Source organism: Astatotilapia calliptera, chromosome 6, assembly GCF_964374335.1.
Source record: "Astatotilapia calliptera chromosome 6, fAstCal68.1, whole genome shotgun sequence".
Lineage (NCBI taxonomy): Eukaryota > Metazoa > Chordata > Actinopteri > Cichliformes > Cichlidae > Astatotilapia > Astatotilapia calliptera.
The window spans coordinates 44303492-44317464 of NC_137427.1; the positions used below are offsets into that span (position 1 = coordinate 44303492).

General features: G+C 47.0%; 2 protein-coding genes across 6 annotated transcripts in view; both read left to right on the plus strand.

The window, feature by feature from the left end:
* Nucleotides 1–2073: 2073 nt before the first annotated feature.
* LOC145429270 (uncharacterized) lies at nt 2074–8803 on the plus strand. Of its 3 annotated transcripts, XM_080302547.1 has the most exons (5): nt 2074–2697; nt 2876–3299; nt 3926–4002; nt 5009–5123; nt 5206–8803. In XM_080302547.1, exons 2-5 carry the CDS (start codon nt 3026–3028, stop codon nt 6228–6230), a joined length of 1491 nt encoding a protein of 496 aa, XP_080158673.1. In that variant the 5' UTR covers nt 2074–2697; nt 2876–3025; the 3' UTR covers nt 6231–8803. The 3 variants fall into 3 exon arrangements, with proteins under 3 accessions (XP_080158673.1, XP_080158672.1, XP_080158674.1); XM_080302546.1 differs by lacking the exon at nt 2074–2697 and having other exon boundaries at nt 2771–3299; XM_080302548.1 differs by lacking the exon at nt 2074–2697 and having other exon boundaries at nt 2771–3299; nt 5012–5123.
* A 646-nt stretch (nt 8804–9449) lies between these two features.
* Nucleotides 9450–13973, plus strand: part of LOC113024569 (uncharacterized) — a 29302-nt gene continuing 24778 nt past the window's right edge. Inside the window, exons 1-3 of one of the 3 annotated variants that reach the window (XM_080302540.1) lie at nt 9450–9920; nt 12849–12940; nt 13032–13146. In XM_080302540.1, the coding sequence (XP_080158666.1) occupies nt 9599–9920; nt 12849–12940; nt 13032–13146 (529 nt within the window). In that variant the 5' untranslated portion in view covers nt 9450–9598. The remainder of the gene's footprint in view (nt 9921–12848; nt 12941–13031; nt 13147–13973) is intronic. The other 2 variants (XM_080302539.1, XM_080302541.1) reach the window with 2 other exon arrangements.

Sequence of the window (13973 nt, forward strand, 5' to 3'; positions counted from 1 at the left end):
AATATACTTGCCTACATATGCTATTCTACGTGCTTTTAAACCATTTAAAATTACAATTCATAGTTTTATATGTGAATTATATAATGTTAAAGTACTATTAAACAAATGACTGAGTATTTCAGGCTTTAGTTTACTTCAGCCATATTCCATATAAATCAGGTATCATACAAAAATAAAAATAGCTTCAAATACAGTCATGACAATAAAAGAATATGACTTTAAGGACTTAACAACATTACTTCAGTTATAGTACACCAACATCTCTGATACATTAGCACTAAGGGAACACTGAGTGACCTGCTGGTTTTTGTCCATAAAACTACTCGTCTAAGATGACCACAAAGTAACAGATCTCTCAGCAAAATGATGCAACGTTTGAGGCACTATTGCCCCGATTAACTCAGTGAGCTGCGATCTTTTATTCTAAACATGAGCTACTGTTACAGCAACAGACATGGACTACATGCCCCACACAACAACTCAATGTCCACTATGTGAAGCAGCCAAACACAGGCCTGCTCCTCTCACTAACTGAGATAAACTGCTGGCATATTGGTTTTACATCTATACTGTCCGGTCTCTCCTGGTGGACATGGCAACACGTTATTCATGGTTACATACAGTTTTAGACTGATGTGGGCCAAAGCCTGGCACAGCCTGTAACGTTATTGTGACTAGTGATGTGACGTTCTGTATCGAGGCTTCGGAGCGTGTGTCGAGTAATGGAGGGGGCGTTTCCGCGAAGCGCGTATCGAGGCTTGCTTCATTTATGGGAGGAGCTGAAAATGATGACGTCCGAAGCCTCGCTGCCCGGCTGTACCACGTGACTGGTTCATGAAGTGGTTCGAACTTTGCCGCGAGCTATGACAGCGATATAAACCCTCAGACTTCATTCAAAATGTGGGTGTTTGATGGAGAGTTGTTAGTGAGAGTTAGAGACAGTTTGGAGGTTTATGAGAGTGAGGAGAGAAAGTCAGGAGAGAATGGAGCCAGCTAAGAAGAGGAGGATGTCCTCCCCTGTGTGGGAACATTTTGATTTTATTCCTCCCAACAAGGTATGTAAATTTCTACAGAAGATGTATTGTCATGATACTGATGGTGCAATACAATTTATGTTGAGCTGTCTGTACTTTTGTACAAGGTGAAGTGTTTGCTATGTGCCAGGGAGCTGGGATATAACAACAACACCTCATCCATGCTTAGGCACTACAGAGCTTTGCATGAGAATAAGGGGAACACCGATTGTGGAGCAAGACCAGGTGAGCCATCAAATGCCATGATAATATAGGATGCAGTAATGTTACTAAATGATATAACAATATCATACAACTGTAATAAGTTACGTGTGTGATATTTATATTTGTGCTTTATCTTTATTGTCTTTCCTCAGGAGAACAATCTCAAATAGATGAAGACCTGGTTAGCATGGTGATTGAGGACTCCCAGCAATTTAGCATTGTGGAGGACAAAGGATTCAAAAGATTTGTTAAATCATTAAATCCTAGCTATGTTCTCCCCACTAAAATGTCATAAAAGCAGTGAAAATTTAGTTTTTACAGAATAAAATGTGAACAGGCAGGACTGAGGCTCAAAGCCTCAGTGTGTAGCTGTCCATACCTCAACGTTACAAAAGCACAACTACTGTCCACACCCCAACCACACCTCACCTCACAGGAAATGATCATTTTCCACACTGCCAGTATAAATATACACAGTATACTGCCATCACTACAATATACATGTTTTACACACTCCTTTTGTTGTTGACATTTACAGGCTGTGTGCAAAATGCCACACTCTTCAAATTCATGCCAGCTATTATTTTTACGTCCAGTAGGTGTCCTGCTAGAGCAAATGAAGCTTCAAGAAGCTTCGCGTTGGGGTGAACCAATTGGATGAAAAGCTTCAGTGCTTCATGGGGCTTCATCTGCCCATCACTAATTGTGACACATTTTATGAGTGAACTTGGCTTTAAGTGACTCACAGGTTTCTTTGAAAAATACTTTCTTACATCCAGCTTCTTCCTCTTTGCTGCCGTCCTCCTCTCCTCCTCGCAGCGCAGGTTTCCCGCTGCTGAAACTGAACAGAGCTCCCTGAAAGGCTCAGCCAATCACATTGGCCATATTTGTCACATGACGTAGGTCTCCAGTAGAGGTGATTTAACTCTTTCTGCACCGCTGGGTGAATGAGACGCTGACAGATCGGTTTTTTTTTAAATCGGGTTTGTTTTTCTTTACTCGAAGAGATCAAATTATTGGTGGGGACAATTCAGTAATCGCTGGATATTGGTGGGGACGTGTCCCTTCCGTCCATGACAATCTACGCCCTTGTTATGACCACATTTTGAGCCCATATAATCGGCCTTAAAATGCAGCTTTAAGGCTGCAGACCCTGAATTGGGATACAGCCAAGGTTTCAGGTGAACCCACTGTGAAACCTGGCACCGCCCTATCATGTGATTTCCTGAGGTTAGATGGCCCATGAGGTGAGTGGGCGTTAAGGCGTCTGGGAAGGATCTCAAACTGGATTACAGATGGCAGACTTGTGTAGCAGCATGAGACGCTGCAGAGGTGACCCGCGTGTGTGTGATGAGCCATCACAGCCCCTCCACAGCACACACGCACCTGCATCTTGCACAGGAGTGCCATGGTAACACTTCCTGTCAGGATTTAGACCTCAGAACGCTTGATGATTAAGGTCTGTGTCTTTAACACACACACACACACACACACACACACACACACACACACACACACACACACACACACACACACACACACACACACACACAGGTGGTTATTTTTGTGACCTGATGCTGTCACATGTGGGGCGGCAGCCTGCGACATGATACTAAACAACAAACTGACGTCATCAGCAGGCGACTCCCACCTGACAGCGCCCAGGAGGCCGACGGGGAGCCTGTGCATGTCTTCGGCCACACATCAGTGCGCGGATCTCCTGACGCCCGTGCACCGCAGCGTCTGCCGCGCGCATCTGTCCGTGCACTCCGACAGCGCGGGCCACGATGGCGGACTGCGTCGGCTTCCAAGCGCAGATCGCCTCCATCATAGAGATGCTGGCCAACTCGGCGGTAGCCGAAATTTGCAAACTGGTGGACGACGGTTACGCGGCGCTGCGCTCTCAGATGGAGCAGGAGCGGGAGAAGAGCGAGAAGGAGAACCGAGCCCTGCGGCAGAGGCTGCGAGACATGGACGTGAAGATGCGGAGCTGTGAGAGGAGGATGAGGAGACGGAGTCAGCGCGAGGAGCATCACACGGCTCATTTTAGGCCGCCCAAAGGTAGGGGAGCGGGACACCCTGCACATCCACCCATCCAGCTGTGAGCTCAGTAATGATTATACTGCTGCATCCAGCCCCGTGTGCTAGTCGGAGAAATTCGTCCTGTCTCCCATGAAGAGCATGGTAAAAGATGGCTCGCATGTTTTGTCCCAGCAAACCTGATTCAGGTGTCCTCAAATGCTGGTTGGTGTAACATGCACCTGCTGATCTGCTGGGCTCTTCCTGCACAGCCACCTGTGGAGTTCAGCAAAAGGCAGAATATCCAGTGAGTTCTCCGGGTGAAAAGGTGTAGTTGATGTTAGAGCAAATCAGAGCTTGTTACAACCGAGGTATGCAGAAGAGCGGGGCTGAGTGCACAGCACATCGAACAGATGTGCTACAGCAGCAGAAGAACAGGAAGCCACTGCTCACACAGGCGCAGCAAAACTGGAGAAGAGTGGAAACACTGCCAGGTGTGCCGAGTTTCTGCTGCCACACGGTACAGCTCGCCGTGCGTCAAATATGACGGCAGATCATAGACATCAGACGTGGGGATGCGTGGCGTGTCTGTCTGATAATGTGGCTGCGTGACACACAGCTGAAACACGTGGGGGAGCACATGTTCAATGTCCTGTGTTATTTTTCAGGACCTGATGACCATCAGCCCCTGGCACCCCCTCCTCTGGCTCTTTCTGAAGGCAAACCCTTTCATCCAGTTTCAAAGGTAAAGATGAATCGTGCACTAGGCTAGCACGTTATATAACCTCAGCTCTCTGCACTTTGTGAACCTCTAATCCAAGATCAATCTGTTTTTGTTAATACAAGAATCCAACATTATTTTCGTCAGTGTTGATCTGTGACCGTGTGACAAAGAAAAGGTCCACATCCTAAGGTTAGACTCAGATGTGTCTGAGTCCACCCTCTAACATATGTTTCATATGTTATTCACTCTAAAAACATTACTTTGTTAGGTTCAGGATCTTTAAAGGGTTCTATTGGTTTAGGCCCTAAAAAGGAACAGTTGGAGTTAGGAATACAACATAAACTGAATTAGAAAAAGCTCATGGTTTGGGTTCAAATTCTGCTTTATTTATACAGCTCCAAATCACAGCAACAGTCACCTCAAGGTGCTTTATACTGTGAGGTCGACTCTACAATGACACAGAGAAATCACAACAATGAGCAAGCACTTTGGCGACAGTGGGAAGGAAAAACTCCCTTTTAACAGGAAGAAACCTCCAGCAGAACCAGGCTCAGGGTGGAGCCGCCACCTGAGACCAGTTAGGGGTGAGTGGAGGAAGACAGGATAAAGACATGCTGTGGAAGAGAGACAGAGATGGATAACAACTAAGGATTCAGTGCAGAGAGGTCTATTAACACATAGTGAGTGAAGAAGAAACACCCAGTGCATCATGGGAATCCCCGGCAGCCTACGTCTATTGCAGCATAACTAAGGGAGGATTCAGGGTCACCTGGTCCAGCCCTAACTATATGCTTTAGCAAAAAGGAAAGTTTGAAGCCTAATCTTGAAAGTAGAGATAGTGTCTGTCTCCTGAATCCAAACTGGAAGCTGGTTCCACTCACAGTGTGCACACGTGCAGTTATTTCTATTTTGGAGGCAAAAAGTCTTGAATGTCTTCCTTCAGCGTCCGCAGCGTCTTGGCTGCTGTGTGGGACAGAAATGATTGATGCAGTAGCTGAAACTGTGAGACTCGTTTGTCTTTTCTCAGCAGGAGGAAGCCAAGATGTTGACACTGGTGAAGCAGGAAAAAGAGGAGAGAGATGACTGCAACTTGGACGTGAAGGTGGAGGTTAACATAAGGGCGGAGTGTGGCCTCTCTGCAGGTGAGTGTGGCCCCCACACAGTTACATCAGTGTTTTGTTGGCTGCTCACATGGTTTCAGTGTTACTGTCTGTCCTTCTACAGCTTTGGAGCCCAGCGAGGAAAGCCCCCCTGCTGACACTGTCCTCGACACCAGCGTCAGCAGCCTCACCTCCTCCACATCACAGCTGTCCTCCTCTCCTGCTGATGCCACGATGGACCTGACCTGCAGGCCTCGAGCAAAACGTAAGGCTGCTAAGCCCGTAGGCAACACTGAGGGGGTCCATGCCTCCGAAGCGGCTCGCAGGGACCCTTCGGGGAGCCTACCTGATATGGCTCTGAAGCCAGAGGTCCAGACAGATGAGCTCACAGAAGATGACCTTCATCCCTCTCAGCTGTCGGCCACTATAGCCTCTGATGAGTCGAGCTGCGACCGCCTCAACAGCCTGGGCCTGGATCTGGCCTGGATGCAGGAGCGTGTCAGCCATCTGGGAGCAGCCTATGCAGTAGCACAGCTGGGTTTGGGGAACACGGACAGCGGGCACCCTTCTGCCTCCTTCCCCTCACAGGGAGGGGGAGAAAGTCTCGACGGCCCCCCGACTATGCTCTTTACAGGCGGCGCTCACGAGATGGCTGCTTTTGCTGCCTCCTTCGACATGGCTGCTGCTGCCGCCGCCGTAGTAGCTGCACCCCCTCCACCTCCGCCCCCTCCCCCTCCTCCGACAGCTCCCACTGGCACTGCCAGCAGCCAGAGGCGGCCTTACAGGAGCAGCACCGCCGCCGCAAAAGAGCCGGTGGCGTGCGCTGTGTGCGGACGTGTGTTCCCCAGCACGGCCGGCCTGGAGTTGCACCAGCGGGTGCACACCGGGGAAAGACCTTACACTTGCCCTCACTGTGGGAAGGGTTTTGCCCAGCCCAACAACCTGCGGGTTCACCTCCTCATCCACACCGGTGAGAGGCGTTATCGATGCACGCTGTGCGGGAAGAGTTTCATCTCATCGAGCCATCTGAAGAGGCACCGTACAGTTCACACACAGGAGAAACCCTACAGCTGCTCGCGCTGCGGCCAGTCCTTCAGCCAGATGTGTAGCGTCCGCAGACACCGGCAACAGTCTCAGTGTGGCCTGTAGCATGAATGCTGTAGCAACATCTGATACACTCTGGACTCTGAATGGTGAACATTTAAAGATGGTAGCTTGAGCGTAGATGAGGTGATGTCATGATGACGTTCAGAGTAAATGTTTGTAAATGTTTGTCCTAAATCAGTTCTTCGGTTGGTCTACCCCACACTGTCTTCATATTGGTGGTTTGACAGTGAGACACGGTCACACAGGTGAGTTTGTGATAGACTCTGAGACTAAACTGAGACTAAACTGAGACTAGACTCTGAGACTAAACTGAGACTAGACTCTGAGACTAGACTCTGAGACTAGACTCTGAGACTAGACTCTGAGACTAAACTGAGACTAGACTCTGAGACTAAACTGAGACTAAACTCTGAGACTAGACTCTGAGACTAAACTGAGACTAGACTCTGAGACTAGACTCTGAGACTAAACTGAGACTAGACTCTGAGACTAAACTGAGACTAAACTCTGAGACTAGACTCTGAGACTAAACTGAGACTAGACTCTGAGACTAAACTGAGACTAGACTCTGAGACTAGACTCTGAGACTAGACTCTGAGACTAAACTGAGACTAGACTCTGAGACTAAACTGAGACTAGACTCTGAGACTAAACTGAGACTAAACTCTGAGACTAGACTCTGAGACTAGACTCTGAGACTAGACTCTGAGACTAAACTGAGACTAGACTCTGAGACTAAACTGAGACTAAACTGAGACTAAACTCTGAGTCTAACAATAAACTCTGAGAACTCGTTCGAGTGAGCTGTGACGAAAACCCCTCCTTAATAAAACCGCGATGTCGAGAGCAAATAAAAGGGCAGAACCTCTATTTTAATCTCGTGGCCCAAGGAGCATGACTGTGTACCAGTTTGGCTCATGCTTTTATCAAACATTGGTGTTCATGACTAGATGAAGCTGGAAGCTGACAGTGCAGTGTAGTGGCAGCGACACGGCTGCTGATTCCAGCATGTTGTATTTCATGCTGTCAGCAGCTGTAAGTAGCAATGACAACAGAAAGTCTGACTTTTGCTGCGCAGACTCTCCACCTAACTGTTGTTACCTGGTGCTATGTACATAAAGCAGTGATGGCAAACAGCATCTGCACATCTGTTGAAGGTGATCGCTCTATTTAGAAGAGTGGACTTTATTCCATCCATTAAATATTGGTTGATAAAGTTTGCAAACACAGAGCACTTTCTTTAGTCTAACATCAGAACATCGGTCATTAATGGGACTCTCAATATGCCAAATTCATGTTTGAATGTATTATTAACATAATGAACATTAGTCAATCCTGCACACAGAGAGTGTGCTACATGTGGCACAGTAACAGTACCTTAGTTATGTCTCAAGAACCAAGAAGGGAAATCCCAGAACGTTGTCTGTGTTTGTGTGGATGCTGCGCTTTGTTTGGGAGAAACGTTTCACGGCCCATCCGGGTCAGGCTGCAGCTTTCCCACCGTGCACACGGCACAGCTGACACGAGCACCACTAGCTCCGTTTCATAAACATTAATATGCAAATTGTCATGAACATTGATCGCTGACTACGAGTGCGATTCACAGAGTCAGGACTGGCAGCATTCACGGCGCTGACTCTCGTCCCGTGGATGGGCTGCAGCTTTCCTCAGTCCTGTTGGGATAATCGCCTCGATCTCTTTGACGGTCCTTTTCTGGGCTCTGCTTTCCAAAGTCCAGAGTTCCAATCAGAGGTCTTTATGGCCCGGATAAGGTGAACAGTCGAAAGGAAAAGTGGACATAGAAGGCACGTTGTAGCGGGACAGTGGGTTTCATCTTATTTTAGCTGATATGAAGAAGACGCGTGTCCTGGTTTGATGGGAGGAGCTGCGAGGGGCGGGCTGCTGCAGGAAGGCTAGGATACCACAGCTGTGCAGCGGCTAGGAGTCCATGTTGCTGCACGATTACAAAAGCTATAACAAACTGAGTAATGTTGTTGTAAAAAAATTCCAGACTCTTCCGTTGAAGCACTTTAAAGGTTCCCCTTTGTTAGAAGGGAAAAACTGGAGTCGCGGTTTGATTCCATGCTCTCTGTATCAGCGTCATCATGACAGTATCGTGGACGAGTGGCCTTCTCAGACCTGTGCAGTGACTCTGACGTGTTGGCACTTTGTTGAAACACATCTTGTTGCCCAAGCTCGCACCTCCTCGTTGTGCTGACTACATTTATGTGTGTGCACTTCACATTCATATTGAATTGATGGAAATGTAATAAGCTGTTGTGAAGAGAGGGCATTACATTTGGATTATTGTTATTATTATTTTTGGATGCAGAGCCTGACTGGAGAAGCTTTTTCCAGGTCCAGGCCTGAAGATGAATCTTTTAATGTCAGACATTCATTGTCCACATTTCAACACATCACAGGACTGTAAAAAGATGTAAAGTGAAACATATATATCAGAGTCGTGTTAGTGTGTGTTGGTGTCTGACTGTAATCGGCTGTAGCAGCTAAAACAAATACTTTGCCTTCGAGTATTCTTTCATGACATGTTTCAGTGTTGATGTCATTAAATATGTAGGAGGTTTGCAGTGAACCTCGCCATGCTGTGCTCATCATTTCTGCTGTGTGCTGTCACTTTGTCATTTGTATGTTCCAGAGCTGTCACTTCAGAGGTGGCTACACTGACTTGACCCGAACCACCGTTTACCTGCACATCCTCTCTGTGGAGACATTCTGCTTTATGTACGAGACGACAGCAGTTAGATCTTTGTGCGTGTCTCAGTGTTCCACAATTGTAATGATTACATTTGCATACACACCCAGTTATCATTATTTTTTATAATTTAATAGATAAAAACATGACAGCAGAAGGTGTTGTGCTTAGCAGTAGGTGTGGCTGTAGCTCAGGAGGCAGAGATCACTTACTAACAGGAAGGTTGCTGCTGTATCTTTATGTGTGGCTGGACAAGTTGTTTTTAAAACTATCAGCACAGCCAGATGAAATGAAGTTGTGTCATACAGTACACTCATACCTGAGATTATAAAAGATATTGAGATATTGTTATCCAGCCACAGTCTGATGTTTCTCTGTTATTTTAGCCGCTGTTACAGAATTAGACAAATTCAGAGTCGTAGCTAAATCAGGTGATCTGGTGACAAACACACATCTGAACAAGTTGGAGCTTTAGTGCCACCGAGCTACGAGCAGCATTACATCCTCCGGAACAGAGGGTGGCGCTGTTACGGCAAACTGGCTGTGAGCCGCCGTCAAACAGGAGATGCACTTTAGCGGTGAGGTGCTAGTGTTTACCTGCTAGCTGTGCTGCAATGCTGTGAACGACCTCCAGTAGTTTCTTAGTCCTACTCGAGCAGTGAAAGAGCAAAGACCGAGCAGCCAGCGGCTAACAGCCATGTCCAACCGCCTGGCCTTCCAGACCCAGCTGGCCTCCATCATGGAGGTCCTAGCAAACGCAGCGGTGGCGGAAATCTGTAAGCTGGTTGACGACGACTACGCGGTGGTGAGGTTGCAGATGTCTCAGTGCCAGAGAGAGAACAAGGCCCTGAAGAGGAAACTACACCTGCTGGAGCTGAAGATGGCCCGGGGAAATGCCGAGAGAAGGCTCCGGGAGAGTGCCCTGAACAGCAGCCGGCCGAGGGTGCAGATAAACGGCAGCGACAGGCCCCGAGAACCCTCCACCCCCGCCGGTACGGTCAGCACGAATAATCCGAGCAGTAAGAAGAGTCCAGTCTGAAACCACATCAGGCTTTCTTCACTCACACGTTTATTATGTTGTAAAAAGTCTGGGCCCTGGATAGAGCCGGGGCTACAGTGTGCCTAGCTCGTTTTTCCGGTGTGCAGAGTGCCCTCTCTCAAAGTGGACACACGAGCATCTCTGGTTCATTCATGCAAACTCAGAAACCTCTTCATCGAGACTCGATGAAATGAACGTCTCCGCCCATCAGCTGTTATACCGGTACATTACAGAGCACATGTAGAAGCCTCCTACATCAAATCTGCATTTACATATAACCCCATCTTCTTTTCTGATCGGCTGTTTTCAGCTTATTTGTACCTTGTGACAATGAGCCTCCCGTTCTTGGTTCATGTTTGTCACCCTGCGCTGTGATTTCAGACACGTCACAGGGCTCTGACTAAGGCTTCCCACGGTTGCACTGGTGCGCCTAACGGTTTTTCTTAGCTGCACCAGGACAGAAGATAGGTGCAACTGCATCACTTAACACCGCAGTTTTACATGTTGACTTACAGACAATATTGATTTGTAAATGATTAACGAACAATGTTGTCAACACAAAGTTCTTTATTTGGAGCTCAGTTCTACAAGAAACACAAGTTACTGACAAAGTGCTTAAAGCGCTTCACTGAGCTGAAATTTAACCTCAAAACATCTCAAGACATTCAATGAAAAGAAAATCTAAAAGGACCTCAAAGTGTCTCACGGGCTTCAAACTGAACATCTCTGTGTCGGCACAGCTTGATATCTTATGGACTGTCCTCCATTGCAGTCACATGGCCCTCAGATGGCCAACTCCTGTGATTTGGCCTTTTTCTTCTTTTCATCTTTTCTCATTACCCACAGCTACATCTGCTGCTGTCAGGCCGAGGCTGCTCACCTCTCTGTATCCGCCTGCACTTTCAAACGTACACACACACATAGGCCTACAGGAATATCTGGACCATGGCCAATCAGAGACTATCTTTGATTGGTTAGACCATGATATGGGCATAATGTGTGTCTGTTGTTGACCGCATGGAGACTTTCAGTGTTGTGGGGACTGGCTGGTCTCACCTGTGTGACCTAGGATTTTTTGTTTGAGAAATTTGGTCGCACTCTAGAGCCCTGAATCAGTTGAAAAAGAGGTGCAGGTGGGAAGAGACTACAAACAGCAGAGGAGACGAGAAGATGGTCACACAGACGGTCATTTGGCCAGCCCTCGTTACATGGATATGACAGCAGAGGACTCTAGTGTCCCCCTGCAGTGCCTGGCATAGATGTGTGTTGTAATCTGTTGGTGCTACACAGAGCTTTGGTCCCAAGTGACACCAACACGAACCTCTGTCCTAATGAGGACACACATGTGATCTTTGTCTTAGTGTTTAGGTCTGAGCACAGAGCAAAGATGGAAACCAGCACAGAGACTTCAAAGTGATTCAGGTAGAAACGGAGGCTGACCGCTCCGATTCTACCTGGGTTGCTCGCTTGGTTGCTGTTTTGATCACGTAAACGATGTATATCTCTGCCCCCGTCCTGATCCAGTTTGAAATCGATGTGGAAGAAGTGCAAACTGAATCCCAGCCCTTCTCCATGAGCTATCAGTTAGTCAGATTTTGTTGCTCTATAAAATGACTGCTCAACATAAACCAACCATGATGTAACCTTTTTAAGCTTTCTAACCAGCTGTTTAAAGTCTCTGGTTCCCACCATTTGAATCAAATACTTGGCAAAACACTTGAGTAACCACGTCGCTCGAGTGACGCTCGGTGGAGTCCTTTATTTACATTTGGGTGGCACATTAGTGGCTGCTAGTATCTCCAGCTTCATAGCCTGCACTCCACGCTGTCTTTTTGCCTCAGGTGGTTAAACAGGGCTTTGTTGTTTCCACGGTTGTGCGTGTCATGCGAAGTGCCGTCAGGAGAACGTTGACGTAGATCCTTTGAAATAAATCTGCCTCTGAGGCTGACGCGTTTGTGTCATCGTTCTGTGCATTAGAGAATGTAAATGCCATTATATCACAATGTGACACTTTATTAATCACATAGTGTTGGCCGTGCTGCAGGTTAGCATCTGAAAGTGTGTTTGAGATGGAGAGGAACAGCTCAACACTTTCACTTGGATCAGGAAGTGTACAAAGTTTAAATGGCAGGAATAATCAAACACGTGATTTATGCAGAACGCCAGCTGATGTTTGAGTGTGAATGCATGGCACGTGCACAAAAATCCCCAGCAATGTACACATCACATTTTAGACAAAATCAAACTGAAACAAATGTTTAGCAAAAAAACATAGTATTACATAATAAGACTCTTTTTTTTGTTTGTTTTCTAATTCAGTTTTATTTACACAGCGCCAAATCACAACAACAGTCGCCTCAAGGTGCTTTATATTGTACAGTAGATGCAGAGAAAACCCAACAATCATATGACCCCCTATGAGCAGCACTTTGGCGACAGTGGGAAGGAAAAACTCCCTTTTAACAGGAAGAAACCTCCAGCAGAACCAGGCTCAGGGAGGGCGGGGCCATCTGCTGCAACAGGATAAAGACATGCTGTGGAAGAGAGACAGAGGTTAATAACAGGGATGATGGGGAAACAGGAAGATGAATATTATGGATGCATGTTCTCAAAATACTTCAACTGTAACATTGAAATATTGAATAAAATAAAGTTTCTCTGGTAAAATGCTGATACAGCTGAACACAGTAAAATAAGTAACTTGTGCCTGTCAAACACACCGTCACACCCACATCACGGTTAAAATAAACAGGTGGGCTCTGCCATTACTGCCCTATAGGGACGGAGGGGCGGGATCTATTTACACTGACACAGAGCCGTGTTAGCGTTCACTTCCAATAGTGTAATATGTGAGCCAAACATGAGAATAACATCGGCATTTGAAGACAGCTGCTTTTCTGTCGTGTAGGTGACGTGTTTGACCAGCAGAGGGAGGTGCTTCTGTGGCCCAGCGGAGACGCAACCGGTGAACTGATCCTGTCTGAAAGCATGCACAGTAAGGTAGGCACATCATCACAGGTTAGCGTATGTGCACGCTGCTGTGTGAAGCTGCTATTGGCTGACTGAGAGACGATTCCGTGTTGCTGTGCAGTCTCCAGATGTGGAGCTGGTGGAGCCGGAGGCAGTGCTGGTGAAAGAGGAGAAGGTGCAGGCAGCCACGTCTCGAGATGAAGCGGAGCAGAGTACGTCACTTATAGGAGATGATGGTGAGTACAGACAGAAACACTAAGGCTGCTGAGTGGACGAGTACTGACACTGGGACATTTCCACGCAACATGCCGTGCTGCAGTTTAAAAATCTTAACACCTTCGATCAAATCGGTCGTAGTTTAAACCGCACATGCACGTGGTTGGAGGCGTCGCCTCAGAGGAACAAGGCTCGGCTTTTTTCTGTGGGTTTGCTCCTCCCACAGTCCACACACATGCATGTTAGGTTAGTTGGTAATTCTGAAGTTGACCGTGGACATAAAGCATGAGTGGTCCCAACACAGACACACAGCTGAGCGTGTGGGGATTCCCACTGGGAGAGCACTCAGTGACCGTGATCAGATAATAACAATACTAACCCATCCAAAGAGACGGCACACAGGTCTGTCATGGTGAACAAATCACTACTGTCGTTTAACTGGATGCAACATCTGTACAACATCTGTACAACTGAACCCTTTTATGTGTCATTAAAATGATACTTTTTAAAGAAAACGTCCTAAATGAGTAAATAAGTGTGTTAGTGAGTGACAGGTGTGACCTGTAGGTTTAGATGCTGGTGTGCACAGACAGTATTCAGGTTAGGATGTAGGTGTCAGTAAAATAGTTTCTTGGTCACATTTGTGTTTGGATTGAAGCACTCAAGTCCTCAGAAGGCAAAGCTTTACATTTGTAGAGTAGGTAGGCTCACATCGTACACATTTGTAGCTCTGACTGTACTCGTACAGCCTAAACTCGGACATGAAGACGGTGCTCTGTCCTCCTGGAGGAGTTTTACATGAAGAGGAGGAACAAAAAGCTCAGATCTGCTGCATCAGATCAGAGTG